The following is an 18,563-nucleotide window of genomic DNA, read 5'->3' as shown; positions in this document are numbered from 1 at the left end:
CTGGTACTGTGTATATATGCATACAGTGGGGAAAACAAGTATTTGATACACTGCCGATTTTGCAGGTTTTCCTACTTACAAAGCATGTAGATGTCTGTAATTTTTAATCATAGGTACACTTCAACTGTGAGAAAATCCAGAAAATCACATTGTATGATTTTTAAGTAATTAATTTGCATCAGAAAAGCAGAACTTAATATTTGGTACAGAAACTTTTGTTTTCAATTACAGAGATCATACGTTTCCTGTAGTTCTTGACCAGGTTTGCACACACTGCAGCAGGGATTTTGGCCCACTCCTCCATACAGATCTTCTCCAGATCCTTCAGGTTTCGGGGCTGTCACTGGGCAATACGGACTTTCAGCTCCCTCCAAAGATTTTCTATTGGGTTCAGGTCTGGAGACTGGCTAGGCCACTCCAGGACCTTGAGATGCTTCTTACGGAGCCACTCCTTAGTTGCCCTGGCTGTGTGTTTCGGGTCGTTGTCATGCTGGAAGACCCAGCCATGACCCATCTTCAATGAGCCCATCCATCCCCCCCTCAATACAGTGCAGTCGTCCTGTCTCCTTTGCAGAAAAGCATCCCCAAAGAATGATGTTTCCACCTCCATGCTTCACGAATGGGATGGTGTTCTTGGGGTTGTACTCATCCTTCTTCTTCCTCCAAACACGGCGAGTGGAGTTTAGACCAAAAAGCTCTATTTTTGTCTCATCAGACCACATGACCTTCTCCCATTCCTCCTCTGGATCATCCAGATGGTCATTGGCAAACTTCAGACGGGCCTGGACATGCGCTGGCTTGAGCAGGGGGACCTTGCGTGCGCTGCAGGATTTTAATCCATGACGGCGTGGTGTGTTACTAATGGTTTTCTTTGAGACTGTGGTCCCAGCTCTCTTCAGGTCATTGACCAGGTCCTGCCGTGTAGTTCTGGGCTGATCCCTCACCTTCCTCATGATCATTGATGCCCCACGAGGTGAGATCTTGCATGGAGCCCCAGCCCCAACTGTGCCAACAGTTGTTGCCTTCTCACCAAGCTGCTTGCCTATTGTCCTGTAGCCCATCCCAACCTTGTGCAGGTCTACAATTGTATCCCTGGAGTCTTTTTGATTGGAATTCTTACTGGTTGGTAGGTGATCAAATACTTATGTCATGTAATAAAATGCAAATTAATTACTTAAAAATCATACAATGAGATTTTCTGGATTTTTGTATTAGATTCCGTCTCTCACAGAAGTGTACCTATGATAAAAATTACAGACCTCTACATGCTTTGTAAGTAGGAAAACCTGCAAAATCAGCAGTGTATCAAATACTTGTTCTCCCCACTGTATATATATATATATATATATATAAACTTATCAAATAAAGTCCCTTTTTCAGGACCCTGTCTTTCAAACATAAAAATCCAAATAACTTCACAGATCTTCATTGTAAAGGGTTTAAACACTGTTTCCCATGCTTCTTCAATTAACCATAAACAATTAATGAACATGTACCTGTGGAACGTTCGTTAAGACATTTACAGCTTACAGATGGTAGGCAATTAAGGTCACAGTTATGAAAACTTAGGACACTAAAGAGTCCTTTCTACTGGCTCTGAAAAACACCAAAAGAAAGATTATGATCTGCGTGAACGTGCCTTAGGCATGCTGCAAGGAGAAATGAGGACTGTAGATGTGGCCATGGCAATAAATTGCAATGTCCGTACTGTGAGACGCCTAAGACAGCGCTACAGGGAGACAGAACGGACAGCTGATCGTCCTCGCAGTGGCAGACCATGCGTAACAACACCTGCACAGGATCGGTACATCCGAACATCACACCTGCGGGACAGGCACAGGATGGCAACAACAACTGCCCGAGTTACACCAGGAACGCACAATCCTTCCATCAGTGCTCAGACTGTCCGCAATAGGCAGAGAGAGGCTGGACTAAGGGCTTATAGGCCTTGTTGTAAGGCAGGTCCTCACCAGACATCACCGGCAACAACGTCGCCCATGGGTGCAAACCCACCGTTGCTGGACCAGACAGGACTGGCAAAAAGTGCTCTTCACTGACGAGGCGCGGTTTTGTCTCACCAGGGGTGATGGTCGGATTCACGTTTATCATCGAAGGAATGAGTGTTACACCAAAACCTGCACTCTGGAGCGGGATTGATTTGGAGGTGGAGGGTCACAGCATCATCGGACTGAGCTTGTTGTCATTGCAGGCAATCTCAATGCTGTGTGTTACAGGGAAGACATCCTCCTCCCTCATGTGGTACCCTTCCTGCAGGCTCATCCTGACTTGACCCTCCAGCATGACAATGCCACCAGCCATACTGCTCGTTCTGTGTGTGATTTCCTGCAAGACAGGAATGTCAGTGTTCTGCCATGGCCCAGCGAAGAGCCCGGATCTCAATCCCATTGAGCACGTTTGGGACCTGTTGGATAGGAGGGTGAGGGCTCGGGTCATTTCCCCCAGAAATGTCCGGGAACTTGCAGGTGCCTTGGTGGAAGAGTGGGGAAACATCTCACAGCAAGAACTGGCATATCTGGTGCTGTCCATGATGAGATCCACTGCAGTACTTAATGCAGCTGGTGGCCACACCAGATACTGACTGTTACTTTGATTTTGACCCACCCTTTTTCAGGGACATATTATTCCATTTCTGTTAGTCACATGTCAGTGGAACATGTTCAGTTTATGTTTCAGTTGTTGAATCTTATGTTCATACAAATATTTACACATGTTAAGTTTGCTGAAAATAAACGCAGTGAGAGAAACATTTTTTTTTTGCTGAGTTTTTATATTGTATTTATTATTGGGTATTTTGTTTTAATGTTTTTTCCTGAGTGGATATCTTAATGACATCCAGACACAAACCCATGTCCCTACTGGAACTGATTCTCTCTTGCCCACAGCTCTCACAAACACAAGTGGACACGGCTTCTTTTTGTTGTTTTATTTCTCTGTATCAAAATGTAATCCAAAATATTCTGGGATAAAACTCTGTTTGCATTCACGAATAGAGATACAGTCATAGGGAATCGCTTTTTCTATGGATACAGTATTCCAAACTCAAATCAGGAGTAATGACTCAACGTTGCCACAATATAGGGATTTTCCATTATGGTTTGCCTTTGACATAAGACACCTCAGTACTTGTTGGACCTGCATTTCAAAATACTAATAACCAATATGAACATCCTTATCATAGTACATAGCACTGGCTATTTCATGTTTGATTTACAACAGTAAAATGCTCCATTGGGAGCTGGCTTTTCACTGATCCTGTTAAAAAAAAAAAATCTAAACGCAGAATTAGTTTTTTCTTCTATTCCATGAAGGAAATCTTTCAACAGGGTCAAAAGACATTGGGGTTGGAGTTTTCCACAGAGAAAAGTGTCTGTTGATCATCTGTTATGCTAGTTATTTGTCACAATCGAATTAGATGTACCAGTGCAGCGTAAGTAGCGACCATGATCCTCATTACCACAATGTAAAAAGACATTGATATACAAACACTTGCATTGTACAATATTAGTAGTTAAAAAAAACAACAACAGTGATGACATGCTGCATTTGAATAAATATCTCACACAATACTTCCACACACACAAGAAGCTAAACTAAAAAACACCAACTCCACAGCCTGTACAATACCGCAAAACTACACTAACAATATTATTGACGGATGTGCTACAAAAAGACATTGTGCTTTTTAAAAAAAACGAAGCTTTCATGTATAGTGTGCCATAAATTAATAAACAGGTTATCAAAAATATTGTCGTCCCTGGGACTGGAGTGATATCCTGGAAACGTTTAGAATGCCTTTTGGTTTCCGTCTTCTGGTTTGGTTTGGTCAAGCAAAAGTCCCTCCTCCATGAGTCTACAACAACAAACAAATGGAGTGTTAATCTTTACTATTGTCTTCATCAGCATCGTCATTTTGGGTGTATGACTCTAGACTATGGAAGTAAGTGAATGCATTCTGTTGGAAAAGTTTTGTTAACTCACCATGGGCTTCATCTCACGACTGTCTCCACCTGCCTCGGCCCGGTCCCTTCCCGCCATTTTTTTACTGTTCTCTACAAACTCCTACAGAGAGAGGTAGAGGGAGAAAGAAGAGCAAGGGTGAATGTGTGTGTCGGGTGTTGAGGTAACAAGGCGAGTTTGGTGCAATACTTACATAAACACTATTCACCATATAGAAATGGATTCAAAAGTGGCACTCTGCAAAAACAATGGCTACATTCCATTACCCACACTAGCATACCAGTGAGGATGTGTTGCCTGATACATTGGAATGTTAGTGTGGATAATGGAACAGAGAGATATATATATAAGGCTAAGTCCCGATTCTCCACAATTCTACCAAAGAATTGAACAATGGTGGAAACTCCCTCTAGCCTGCGATTGCAGCAGAGAGGAAAAGGCGACGTGAGAGGGATAACTGGGCCCAAGATGTGTCTTCTCCAGCAGATGGTGTTTTTGTATGGAGGTCAATGAGGGTCAAATTTGTTTAGCAAAAAATGGTATGGTTTAATTACTACATGAGGCTTATCTGATCGAATAGAAGTCTCGTAATGCTTAGGTTGTTTCAGTTGTACTGACATAAGTAGGACACGCGAAATCCCGGCAAGCTGTGCCTGTCGGAGTTGTGCCTGTTGTTCACACGCGTATCTGCGTATCTGCCCACACATTGGCTAGAATGGTCCCACCAGATCTTGCCACGCCACGACTGGTAAGATACATTTTTTTAAGACATTTCTTTTCATTGTTATCTGTGATTACACCAATCCATTGCTTTTAATCCATGACTGGTGGAGAATCGGGGACCCAGCCATAATCTCCCACCCAGCCTCGCCTCCCTTCCCCTCACCATGAGGGCTTTGTCCATGTAGAACTCTCGGCCGGGGCTGCCGTCGTTGTGCTTGGTGTCCACGGCAAAGCAGAGGAAGAGCACGTCCACCACAATCTCAAAGACAGATAGGAAGCAGTGGGCCACCAGCCAGGAGAACAGGCAGACGATGAGCAGGGGCAGCACCCATACCGTGTAGTCACGCTGGTAGTTGAGCGACAGTACACCGACGAACGCTGTGCAGGAGACGATCAGTACCTGGACACACACACACACACAGGGAAAGATGGAGAAAAGTGGGGGTGGGAAAGGGAGAAAAGAAAAAAAGAGAGGGTGATAGATCAAATAGTATTACTATGCTTGAAATATCGCGAAAATGGCGTCGCTATGTGGCCGTTACCTTTCCCAGGAAGAGGACAAAGTCCCCCACGGTGTTGATGGTGGCCACTCTGAGGGCATTCTCTACCAGGATGACAAAGGCATCGCACGCCGACGTACAGAAACTGGTGCTGTTGATCGCTGTGGCCGTGTACGCGTTCTGTGGTGAAAACAGACAGAGGACAGAAGTATCGTCAATAACAATGTGTCATCTTGGAATGAGTCTCCCTTGTAAAATAGACTGTTGTCAATGATATAATGTGTGTAATAGTGAGAATAATCCACATCTTAGATGACAATCAGTCTGATAGGACACTTACTTGATTCAGGTATGTTAGACACTTCTTCAGGCACCACAAGCAGCAGATGCAGGCTTTCAGCATACAGCGAGCACAGGCATTTTCCTACCAACAGAAAACACATTCAGTTTTAGTTCTCCACCCATTGTCTGACTTGACAAACTGGTAATTGGTAAGTGAAAGCGAGAACGTTTAACAACACAATCTGGGATATGTCTTGCTTCTTAATTAATTGTCAAATCTGCCAAGAATGCCACTATTTTTTCATCCCAGTGTGGAATTTTAACTGTTGTTGTTGTCTGAAAACCTTCCATACACCTGCAATAGGTCTTTATGTTTAAACATTTCTGATTCACACTTTTTCGACCTAAATCAGTAAAAAACAAATAGAACACTCCTGTTTAAACTGTTCAACCTTGTTTGATTTTGAAATGGTAAAAGAATGTATCAAGAATGAAGACAGAGATAAGCCATGTGAAGGGTTAATTCTGTTCCAGAGCACAGAACAGCACTGGGTGGGATACACCTACTACTGTATGTTGTGCACACGAGTAAACACCCTCAAACTCTTCAGAAAAGTATCTTCACGATGCTGACTCTCCGGTCGTTTTGTTGATACTATAAATAAACATCGGAGAACACGCCCACACTCTTTTACACAGACACAGGTCAGTAGAGATTTACAAGGATTGGTGAAGAAATGTTACCTGATAACAGTTTATGGTCATCTCCTGTTTTCTTCATCTACCATAGCAGTGTTTAACTATATTTAGAAAATTGATTAATTTCTGTCATTAGAGTAAATAAATAATGCTCTGTAAAAAATATATATATATATATATAATGCATTATTGATTGATTATAATCTGGAGCTGGAGTCTTTTAGTATTTTGATCTTAAGTATTTCAGAGAGTGTTTGCTCTCTCGCTCTCTAAATATGGCTTCCTCCAGCAGTCTCCTGTCTGAAGAGCAGTGTATGTGCTCTATCTGTCTGGATGTGTTCACTGAGCCAGTCTCCACTTCGTGTGGACACAACTTCTGCATGGTCTTTGTCACAAAGTACCGGAACGGCAAGGACCTGTGTCGATGTCCGACAGGAGCAATTCTCCAGACGACTTGAGCTTCGTGTCGACACGACCTTCAGAGAGGTTGTAGAGAATTTTAAAAGGATGAGAGACAGGGGTAAAGATGAGTCCCCTCCCAAACGTTGACAAAAAAGCCCTGTGACATGTGCACTGTGATGAACCTCGGTGCCCTGAAGTCCTGCCTGGTGTGTCTGGCCTCTTACTGTGAAACTCACCTGGAGCCTCATCAGATAGCCCCAGCATTCAAGAGACACAAGCTGATCGACCCTGTGGAGAACCTGTAAGACAGGATCTGTAAGAAGCATGACAGACCCCTGGAGGTGTTCTGTAATGACCAGGCGTGTGTGTGTCAGTTCTGCACTGAAACAGACCACAAGACTTATGACACTGTCCATACAGAGGAAGAGTGATGCAGACAGAGCGATAGCAGAGTGTGTGCAGTTCTTCAGTACTCTGGTGAAATCCATTGAGAAAAGCCAGGCTGAGCGTGTTGAGGTGATTGAGGAGAAACAGAAGGCAGTAGAGAGGCAGGCTGAAGGGCTCTAAAGAGCTGGGGCAGTAAATCACTGAGTTCAGTGTTCTCAGTGATATGTGTGTGGGGACCGCGAGGAGAGCTTTTGTCTTAGCTGGACGCTGAATAAAGAGATGGAGAAGCTGCCTGAAATCACATTTACGTCTCTGGACCCTGATACAGCACATTCCAGTCTGATCCTGTCTGAAGACGGGAAACAAGTAAGACATGGAAACACACCACAGAATCTTCCGGACAATCCAAAAAGATTTGATCGTTATGCTATGACCCTCTGAAAGGATGGCTTCTCCTCTGGGAGATTTTACTATGAGGTGACGGTTAAGGGGAAGACTGACTGGGATGTAGAAGTGGCCAGAGAGTCCATTGACAGGAAGGGTAAAATCACACTGAGCCCTGAGAATGGACTGCTGAGAAGCCCCAGAAGGTGGGGTTGTTTGTGGACTATGTGGAGGGTCAGGTCTCCTTTTATGATGTGGAGGCCAGGTCTCATATCTACTCTTCCAATGTCTGCACCTTTACAGAGACACTCTTTCCATTCTTTGAATCCTGTAATAATACTGATCGCAAAAACTCAGCCCTTCTCATCATCTCTCATGTCAATCACACAGACTGGTTAAACAATGAGGGGACTGTTGTTTTGCAACAGACAATTTACAAATCATCAAAATGTGTGTATTTAGTCAGATTGACATGTCACGTGATTAGAATGTTCACAGGTTTCCTCTGAAATGTCATCATGAAATGAAAATGGTTCTGTACATCTTAATATGGATAATAAATGCTTGTGCTTACTGACAATGAAAACTCAACTGGCATTAACTTAAATAAGTAATACAAGTTATGTTGCTTTGATTATTCATTTCTACCTACAGTGCACCTTCAGAAAATATTCATACCCCTTGACTTACTCCACAATTTGTTGTGTTACAGCCTGAATTCAAATGGATTAAATATATTATTTTGTTCACCCATCAACACACAATTCCCCATAATGCAAAGTGAAAACAGGAATATCTCATTTACATAAGTATTCACACCCCTTTGCAATGACACTACAAATTGAGCTCAGACACATCCAATATCCTTTGATCATCCCTGAGATGTCACAAAACAACTTGATTGGAGTACACCTGTGGCCAATTCAATTGTTTGTACATGATTTATAAAGAAACACTACTGTCTATATAAAGGTCCCGCAGTTGACAGGGCAATGTCAGAGCAGAAACTACAGTAAACCATGAAGTCTAAGGAACTGTCCGTAGATCTCCCGAGATAGAATTGTGATGAGGCATATATCTGGGAAGGGTATAAAACAATTTCTAGAGTGTTGATAGTTTCCAAGAGCACAGTTGTCTCCATCATTGGGAAATTTAAAAAAACATGGAACTACCCAGACTCTGCCTGGAGCTACCGTCCAACCAAACTGAGCAACCAGGCAAGAATGACCTTAGTCAGGGAGGTGACCTAGAATCCAATGACCACACTAACACAACTACAGAGTCCTTAGCTGAGATGGGGGAACAACAGTCTCTACAGCACTTCACCAATATGGGCTTGATGGGAGAACGGCCAGACGAAAACCACCCGAGAAAAAGGCACATGATAGCACGCCTGGAGATTGCAAAAAGGCAAATGAAAGACAGAGCATAAAGCAAAAGATTCTGTGGTCTGATGTAACTCTTTGGCATGACTGCAGAGCACAATGTCTGAAGAAAACCAGCACAGGCATGGTGGTGGCAGTATCATGCTATGGGGATGCTTTTCAGCGGCAGAGACTGGTAAGGACAGAGGGAACAATGAATGGAGCCAAATACAGGCAATTCCTTTGATGAGAACCTTCTTCAGAGTGCAAACAACCTTAGACTGGGGTGAAGATTTATGTTCCAACAGGACAATGACCCCAAGCATACAGCCAAAGCAATGCTGGAATGGCTTCAGAACAAGAATGTGAAAGTCCTTAAGTAGCCCAGCCACAGCTCAGGCTTGAAACACATTGAAAATCTGTGGAAAGACTTGAAGATTGCTGTTCACCACCGCTCCCCAATTAAACTTAACAGAGATTGAGAAAATCTGCAAGGAAGAATGGGAGAAAATCCCCAAATCCAGATGTGCAAAGCTGATACAGACATACCCAAGATGACTCAAAGCTGTAATCGCCGCCAAAAGTGTTTCTACAAAGTATTGACTCAGGGGTATGAATACTTACGTGAATTAGATATTTCTGTATTTCAATTTCAATGTATTTTCAAAAAAACATGTTTTCACTTTGTCATTATTGTGTATGTGTGTAGATGGGTAATAAAAACAATCAACTGAATCAATTTTGAAATCAGGCTGTAACACAGCAAAATGTGGAATAAGTCATGGGATGAATGATGAATACTTTCTGAAGGCACTGTATTTACCCACAGTTATTTTAGTCTCTTATTAGCTCTATAAGTTAATATCATGTTGATACTGTATAAGTGAATACAATAAAGGATGTACTCAGCCCTCCACAGACTTCGAAGTAGCTGTGGATGAATAATGTGTTCTCTTGTTTTGTACTGTTCTGTAGTTTTCGACCCTGTAGTGTCCGACAAAACAAAGAACTCTGTGTCCTGCAGGCCCAGGCATGGATACAAGCCTACTTTGTTCCAATATTTCTGTCATTCAGTGATATTTATTCCCATAGTAATTCGTTATGGATCCATAACAAAATAAACATCTGCATTTTGAAAGAGTATTTTTATCATTATTTTATTAACGAAAGATGTTGATGAAGAAGCCACATTCGCCTCGGGGTCCATCCCAGTTGCTATTCTGTGGAACCATGCGTTTTTTTTTTTGGTGAGGCCTGTTGTCCAGCCATTTCTCCACAGATGTTTTATTAATTTTATTCTATTTCACCTTTATTTAACCAGGTAGGCCAGTTGAGAACACGTTCTCATTTACAACTGCGACCTGGCCAAGATAAAGCAAAGCACTGCGACAAAAACAACACAGAGTTACACGTGGGATAAACAAACGTACAGTCAATAACACAACAGAAAACTCTACATACAGTGTGTGCAAATGTAGTAAGATTAGGGAGGTAAGGCAATAAATAGGCCATAGTGGCAAAATAATTATAATTTAGCATTAACACCGGAGTGATAGATGTCCAGATGATGATGTGCAAGTAGAGATACTGGGGTGCAAAAAGAGCAAGAATAAATAACAATTTGGGGAATGAGGTAGTTGGGTGGGCTATTTACAGATGGGCTGTGTAGAGGTGCTGTGATCGTTAAGTTGCTCTGACAGCTGATGCTTAAAGTTAGTGAGGGAGATATAAGTCTCCAGCTTCAGTGATTTTTGCAATTCATTCCAGTCATTAGCAGCAGAGAACTGGAAAAAAAGGCGGCCAAAGGAGGAGTTGGCTTTGGGGATGACCAGTGAAATATACCTGCTGGAGCGCGTGCTACGGGTGGGTGTTGCTATGGTGACCAGTGAGCTGAGATAAGGCAGGGCTTTCCCTAGCAAAGACTTATAGATGACCTGGATCCAGTGGGTTTGGCGACGAATATGAAGCGAGGGCCAGCCAACGAGAGCATACAGGTCGCAGTGGTAGGTAGTATATAAGGCTTTGGCAACAAAAAGGATGGCACTGTGATAGACTACATCTAATTTGCTGAGTAGAGTGTTTTTGGCTATTTTGTAAATGACATCACCGAAGTCAAGGATCGGTAGGATAGTCAGTTTTACAAGGGTATGTTTAGCATCATGAGTGAAGGAGGCTTTGTTGTGAAGCCGATTCTAGATGTATTTTTGGATTGGAGATGCTTCATGTGAGTCTGGAAGGAGACTTTACAGTCTAACCAGACACCTAGGTATTTGTAGTTGTCCACATATTCTAAGTCAGAACCGTCCAGAGTAGTGATGCTAGTCGGGCAGGCGGGTGCGGGCAGCGATCGGTTGAAAAGCATGCATTTAGTTTTACTAGCATTTAAGAGCAGTTGGAGGCCATGGAAGGAGTGTTGTATGGCATTGAAGCTCGTTTTGGAGGTTTATTAACACACTGTCCAAAGAAGGGCCAGATGTATACAGAATAGTGTCATTTGCGTAAAGGTGGATCAGAGAATCACCAGCAGCAAGAGCAACATCATTGATGTATAGAGAGAAAAGAGTCGGCCCAAGAATTGAACCCTGTGGCACCCCCATAGAGACTGCCAGAGGTCCGGACAACAGGCCCTCCGATTTGACATACTGAACTCTATCTGAGAAGTAGTTGGTGAACCAGGCGAGGCAGTCATTTGAGGTTGTCGGCATGGTTGCATGCTCTGAAAAAACACATGGATGGTTTTAGTACACAATTATCAATTATCTTTAGATATTTTTGTCAGATGTTACTATAGAATACTGAAGTATAATTACAAGCATTTCATAAGTGTCAAAGGCTTTTATTGACAATTACAAGTTGATGCAAAGAGTCAATATTTGCAGTGTTGACTCTTCTTTTTCAAGACCTCTGCAATCCGCCCTGGCATGCTGTCAATTAACTTCTGAGCCACATCCTGACTGATGGCAGCCCATTCTTGCATAATCAATGCTTGGAGTTTGTCAGAACTTGTGGGGTTTTGTTTGTCCACCCAAGTTCTCAATGGGATTAAGGTTTGGGGAGTTTCCTGGCCATGCACCCAAAATATCGATGTTTTGTTCCACGAGCCGCTTAGTTATCACTTTTGCCTTATGGCAAGGTGCTCCATTATGCTGGAAAAGGCATTGTTCGTGACCAAACTGTTCCTGGATGGTTGGGAGAAGTTGCTCTTGGAGGATGTGTTGGTACCATTCTTTATTCATGGCTGTGTTCTTAGGCAACATTGTGAGTGAGCACGCTCCCTTGGCTGAGAAGCAACCCCACACATGAATGGTCTCAGGATGCGTTACTGTTGGCATGACACAGGACTGATGGTAGCGCTCACCTTGTCTTCTCCGGACAAGCTTTTTTCCCCGATGCCCCAAACAATCGGAAAGGGGATTCATCAGAGAAAATTACTTTACCCTAGTCCTCAGCAGTCCAATCCCTGTACTTTTTGCAGAATATCAGTCTGACCCTGATGTTTTTCCTGGAGAGAAGTGGCTTCTTTGCTGCCCTTCTTGACACTAAGCCATCCTCCAAAAGTCTTCGCCTCACTGTGCGTGCAGATGCACTCACACCTGCCTGCTGCCATTCCTGAGTAAGCTCTGTACTGGTGGTACCCCGATCCCGCAGCTGAATCAACTTTAGAAGATGGTCCAGGCGCTTGCTGGACTTTCTTGGGCGCCCTGAAGCCTTCTTCACAACAATTGAACCACTCTCCTTGAAGTTCTTGATGATCTGATAACTGGTTGATTCAGGTGAAATCTTACTGGCAGCAAAATCCTTGCCTGTGAAGCCTTTTTTGTGCAAAGCAATGATGACGGCACGTTTCCTTGCAGGTAACCATGGCTGACAGAGGAAGAACAATGATTCCAAGCAACACCCTCATTTTGAAGCTTCCACTCTATTATTCGAACTCGATCAGCATGACAGAGTGATCTCCAGCCTTGTCCTCGTCAACACTCACACCTGTGTTAACGAGAGAATCACTGACATGATGTTAGCTGGTCCTTTTGTGGCGGGGCTGAAATGCAGTGGAAATGTTTTTTGGGGATTCAGTTCATTTGCATGGCAAAGAGGGACTTTGCAATTCATCTGATCACTCTTCATAACATTCTGGAGTATATGCAAATTGCCATCATACAAACTGAGGCAGCAGACTTTGTGAAAATGTATATTTGTGTCATTCTCAAAACTTTTAGCCACGACTGCATGTCTACACATTGATAGGCTATACACATAAAACATTTTTTTTAAAGTACGGAAACCAAAATACCTTTAGTTTTGGTGATCCTCTCAGCACCGACTCATTTTCAAGTCCTCTGGTGGATACAGTCCCAACCCTGGAACGGGTAGCACCATAGAAATAAGCTGGCTTGATGAAAAGCGTTTGCCACCCGGGTTTGCATTGCAAATGAGGGCAAAAACTGGGTCAAGGCACCAGCAGAGTAAGCAGACCTTTATGTAGTAAAATAAAGGTTAAATAAAAGTCCTACAACACCTACGGTAGGCCTACAGTATATCTAAAAAATATATTTGTTCCATCTCCACATGTAGGTCTCCTGATTTAAACCCGATCTAACTTGTTTTGGCATCAACTGAAAACATTCATCCGTAACTCTACATGCAAAGATGAACTGGTGGAGACCATCAAGATGTTTTGGCTTGAGAAATTGACGATACAATTCCCCCCCTACCCTCTTTCTTGGCCATAGTCTATTGTCCTGCTAATAGTCCATAATGGGTGGATGGGTGGCTTCTTTTGTAATGAATGAATGTATTAATTACAGTCATTTACCATTCTCATTCTCGTACTGGAAACGTTGTTTGCAGAGTTCATAATCTCATTTTCTAAGTCCTTGTTTAAAAAATAACAATATTTCGGAGATGATTTCATTTTCAAATAACCGAAAGTGGAGTGGTTGGAAACTTCATAAAGGGGGAAAAGGCCATTCTTGAACATGGGGAGAGACAATTGGTCCTTTTAATTTTGTCTGGCTTGCCATTCCAAATAAAATGGAATATTTTTGATATATAATGATATAATTTAAACAGGTCTCTGAAAGGATGCAAGAAACGGTGATAACATGTGTCCTTTTAGAGACTATTATACATGGCATCCAGGTCTGGATAACCAATAACATACACAAAGCACTAACCCTGACTCTCGTTTTTTAAGTGTTCATAGGTCTATATATATTTCCTTTTTTTTTTTTTTTTACAAAATTGCTTATTTTAGTTAAACGCACTTCACAGACCGTGCTTATGTGAGACCAAAACTAGCGAACAATTGTAGAGTTGTGACTTTTATAATCACTTCTATTTTTCACTTCTAGACTATGTGGGTACTTATTTATTTTTGACCCAAAGCCATGAATGAGTGAGTCACTCAGCTTTATGTAGGTGCCGAGGCTATATGACTGCGCCATCAACTTGATTATTTAGCAAACATCACTTGCTGCTTATATTCAGCCAACACATAAATCTTAATAATATCATGGAATATATATATATTTTTAAATGTACAGCTTCCAAAAGCATAATCAGTGTTCTAACTCCCCCTTGCGGTGGTCTGGAGCAATGAAGCAGTGACGGAGGATAACATACTAAACCACAAATTAAGTCCTGCGGCATAATCTCAAAACTATTAATTGAGGAACCACTGTATTTTTTTTATTAGATAACTGTTCAACCACCTGAGTCAATATGTGTTAGAATCATCTTTGGCAGCGATTACAGCTGCTAGTCTTTATGGGTAAGTCCCAAAGAGCTTTGAAAACCTTATTCTTATTGAAAACCTGCCATTATTCTTGAAAAATATCTTCAAGCTCTTTCAAGTTAGCTGTTGATCATTGCTAGACAGCCATTTTCAAGTCTTGCCATAGATTGTGAAGCCAATTTAAGCCAAAACTGTAACTAGGCCACTAAGTTCTAATATTTATTTAGTTCTTAATTCCTTTATTTTAGATTTGCGTGTACTGTTTTTGTATTTTTAGGCATTACTGTACCGTCTTGGTAAGTAACTCCAGTGTATATTTGGCCTTGCGTTTTAAGTTATTGTCCTGTTAAAAGGTGGATTTGTCTACCAGTGTCTGTTGGAAAGCAGACTGAACCAGGTTTTCCTCTTTGCCTGTGCTTAGCTCTATTTCTTTTATTTTTATCCCCCACAAAAAATCACTAGTCCTTGCCGATGACAAGCATACCCATAACATGATGCAGCCACCACCATGCTTGAAAATATGAAGAGTGGTTTTCATGACTTCCACCGAAGTTGGTCTCTCTCCTTGTTCGGGCAGTGTTCGGCGGTCGACGTCACCGACCTTCTCGCCATCGCTGATCCATTTTTCATTTTCCATTGATTTTGTCTCGTCTTACATCACACCTGATTTCAATCCCATCAATTACATGTTGTGTATTTAACCCTCTGTTTCCCCTCATGCGACAGGTTTTGCACCCTCTTATTTTATTTAGTATATTTTGGTTTTCTGAGTTTTTGAATACTTATTAAACTGCTCCGTTTATACCAAGTTCACTCTCCTGCGCCTGACTTCCCTGCCACCAGCACTCACCCATTACAGTGGTACTCTGTTGTGTTGGATTTGCCTCAAACATAATGCTTTGTATTCAGGACAAAAAGTTCAATTACTTTAGTACCTTATTACAAACAATATTAGTATTGCGTACAGGCTTCCTTCTTTTCACTCTGTCATTTAGGTTAGTATTGTGGAGTAACTACAATGTTGTTAATCCATCCTCAGTTTTCTCCTATCATAGCCATCTAACTCTAACTGGTTTAAATATCGCCATTGGTGAAATCCCCGAGTGGTTTCTTTCCTCTATGTCAACTTTATAGTGACTGGGTGTATTGATACATCATCCACAGTGTAATAAATAACTTCACCATACTCAAAGGAATAGTCAATGTCTGCTTTTGGTGCCCTTTGTGAGGCATTGGAAAACCTCCCTACATGTAGTCTTTGTTGTTGAATCTGTGCTTGAAATTCACTGCTCGACTGAGGGACCTTACAAATAATTGTATGTGTGGGGTACAGACATGGGCTACTCATTCAAAAATCATGTTTAACACCATTTTGACATGGGGTGTAGAGAAAATGTTGCTGTTTTAAAGCAAGTTTCCTGCAATTCTACACATTTTGCCATGGGGTGCAGAGACATTTTAGATAGCTAGCTGCTAAACTAACAGCATTAGCAGACATGGGCTAATTAAAGTGGAACTGGCAGCGTTTTAACTACTTTGCATATATGAAATAAACAGACAATAAGAGGTTTTAAAAATAGATTCTATTTGACTCCAACTTCTATGACGCAGAATATAGCATTGTTGGCAAAACAGATGAATGCAGTTCAATGCATGATTAATATAATTCACCAATACATATTGCTATTAGGTTGTAAATCACAGCTGCCCTGGTTGAGTGCTTGCTGCCTCCACCCATTCAGGATGCACTGTTTCAGTTTCAATGACTCAATATTTTGGACAAAAACTGACAAAACTAAGGCAGGGAACATCAATACAAACAAACTGGCAAGGGCAATGATCTCAAGTCAGTCATAACGTTCCTAATAGGCTAGAGTATCTATTTATTTAGCAAGCTAAAAACAAGGAGCCTAACATTAGCTAGCTAGCTGCTGGAATGATGTCATGTCATGGCACGAGTTGGTGAGTGGCCGCCTTTTCCCCTGTCATATCGTTTTTTGTTGGCTACAGCTAGAGATGCGGGTGTCACTTTGCTAGCTAGCTAGCTACGCTGAACTTGAACAACGTATGCACAGTTAGCATGCATATCTCTTAGTTGTCTATTAAATGTATTTGGCATCGATCAAATGGGCGAGCAGGCCGTTCCCATTCAGTTGTCAAAATGTGTATTATGAGTATTGAGATTTTTCGCCCCCGCCTGCTGTGTACCGAAGTCGGTAGAAAGTGTCCTTGGCTCCCACCTGCTAAACCTAAACCTGCCTTCAACATCATTACCAGAATTGCGCGAAAACAGTGCCCAACAGGCAGGGGCGAAGGACACGGTGGAAGGCTGGGGTGACACTGTGTGCTAGCTTACTACTGTAGTTAACTGGCTTGCACACGGTGACGCCCCTGCCTGCTGTGTATCAGAGTCCTCCTTAGGACAAGCTGGCTAAGCTAGCACACAGTGTCCTTCACTCCCGCCTGCCGAACACCTGCCCTTGCTGTCGTTTACAGAACTGTGGGAAAACTTCCCGACAGGCGGGGGTGAAGGACACTACAGGTGTGTATTAGCTATAGCTAACTACCATTACCGGTGTGTACTAGCTATAGCTAACTACTGTTGTCACCCCTGCCTGTTCTTCTTCTGTGGGGTTTATCGGATGTTGGCATCCAACATTATGGTGCATTACCACCATTTAATCTACTGAAGTGCCCCTGCCTCCCGCCTATGTACTGGAGTCAATTAAAAATTGACCAACAGAAGTATAAAGAGGGGTTCCTGCAGATGCAGGGATGCCTACATGCAGGAACACCCCAAATTGCGGGCTGCAGTTGCACCCTTCTCAATGTAAGAGGACCTCTGTATATACATATTTGCAGAAAGCCAATAAAATTTATCTTTGTGGCTTTTGGCGAATGATTTCTAATGTCGTGCTGTTGTTACTTACTGCTTGTAAACACACAGTTCAGTTCAAATAGAATAATGGCAGGCCGGTGAGGCAAATAGCTTATTTCCATATAGACCTATTGTAGCTCTGATTGGCTATGGTGCATCGGTCTGTGTAGAGTCCGGTCCTGAACAAGATTGACACGTTTTTTGGGGGGTAGGTTTTATGCCGTGTCTATTAAATTGCCCAAATGCACGGTCGCTTTACCACAATAGAATTTTCACAAATACCTTACCCTACGTCCTTCCCAAACATTCTAGGAAAGTGTGAAAGTATTTCAATAACCATATCTAAAGTGTTCCCTTGTCAGAAAATGTAAACAAAAGATATCATATTCTTCCTGGGGGTGTATATGAACTGATTTTTCTAAGATTTCATGTTGCTAAAAAGCTGTCACTTCCTCTTTAAGTGACTGACATAACGAGAGAAACCGCTGATGCACGACCAAATTTCTAAACTGCACCTTGTGTATTCTACTATTCTAACTCGGAACAGTAAGTTGAGACCTCGACTGAGTTCCAAAAAATGTATCCGAGGACCTTCAAAAGGGGTGGGTCGCAGCCACCCGTCCTTTTTCAAGGGTGTTCACACATACAATTATTAATTCATTCAAGGTTTATACAAATAAGTCCATTCAATATAGAATTGTTTCAGAAAAACAATAGTTCAAACCCTAGAACCCACCATTGTGCCCTTAGGTTTATTACTCGTCATGGTTACAGAACTCACCATTGTGCTCTTAGGTTTATTACTGGTCATGGTTACAGAACTCACCATTGTGCCCTTAGGTTTATTACTGGTCATGGTTACAGAACTCACCATTGTGCTCTTAGGTTTATTACTAGTCATGGTTACAGAACTCACCATTGTGCCCTTAGGTTTATTACTGGTTATGGTCACAGAACTCACCATTGAGCCCTTAGGTTTATTACTGGTCATGGTTACAGAACTCACCATTGTGCTCTTAGGTTTATTACTGGTCATGGTTACAGAACTCACCATTGTGCTCTTAGGTTTATTACTGGTCATGATTACAGAACTCACCATTGTGTTTTGTATCAAAAAGTGGGTTGGGTCTCTTTGCATGTAAGGAGAGAGCAGCATTTGCTTGTGTTTATCTACAAAGCACTCATGCAGAAACTTCCTGTGTATCTATCATCATGAATTCAATTTAGATTTA

At 42.1% G+C, this 18,563-nt stretch overlaps 1 protein-coding gene across 1 annotated transcript in view; it reads right to left on the bottom strand.

The window, feature by feature from the left end:
- Positions 1–2,929: 2,929 nt before the first annotated feature.
- The window catches only part of LOC110497449 (choline transporter-like protein 1), a 36,846-nt gene continuing 21,212 nt past the window's right edge, over positions 2,930–18,563 (bottom strand). The window contains exons 12-16 of the mRNA XM_021573554.2: positions 5,542–5,625; positions 5,244–5,381; positions 4,865–5,101; positions 4,000–4,080; positions 2,930–3,871 (exon numbers count right to left, since the gene is read on the bottom strand). Of these exons, the coding sequence (XP_021429229.2) occupies positions 3,845–3,871; positions 4,000–4,080; positions 4,865–5,101; positions 5,244–5,381; positions 5,542–5,625 (567 nt within the window). The 3' untranslated portion in view covers positions 2,930–3,844. The remainder of the gene's footprint in view (positions 3,872–3,999; positions 4,081–4,864; positions 5,102–5,243; positions 5,382–5,541; positions 5,626–18,563) is intronic.

The sequence above is a fragment of the Oncorhynchus mykiss genome, chromosome 19, assembly GCF_013265735.2.
Source record: "Oncorhynchus mykiss isolate Arlee chromosome 19, USDA_OmykA_1.1, whole genome shotgun sequence".
In the NCBI taxonomy this organism is placed as follows: Eukaryota; Metazoa; Chordata; class Actinopteri; order Salmoniformes; family Salmonidae; genus Oncorhynchus; species Oncorhynchus mykiss.
The sequence above is the reverse complement of the archived record's forward strand: the minus strand, read 5'-3'. Positions and strand labels throughout refer to the sequence as shown.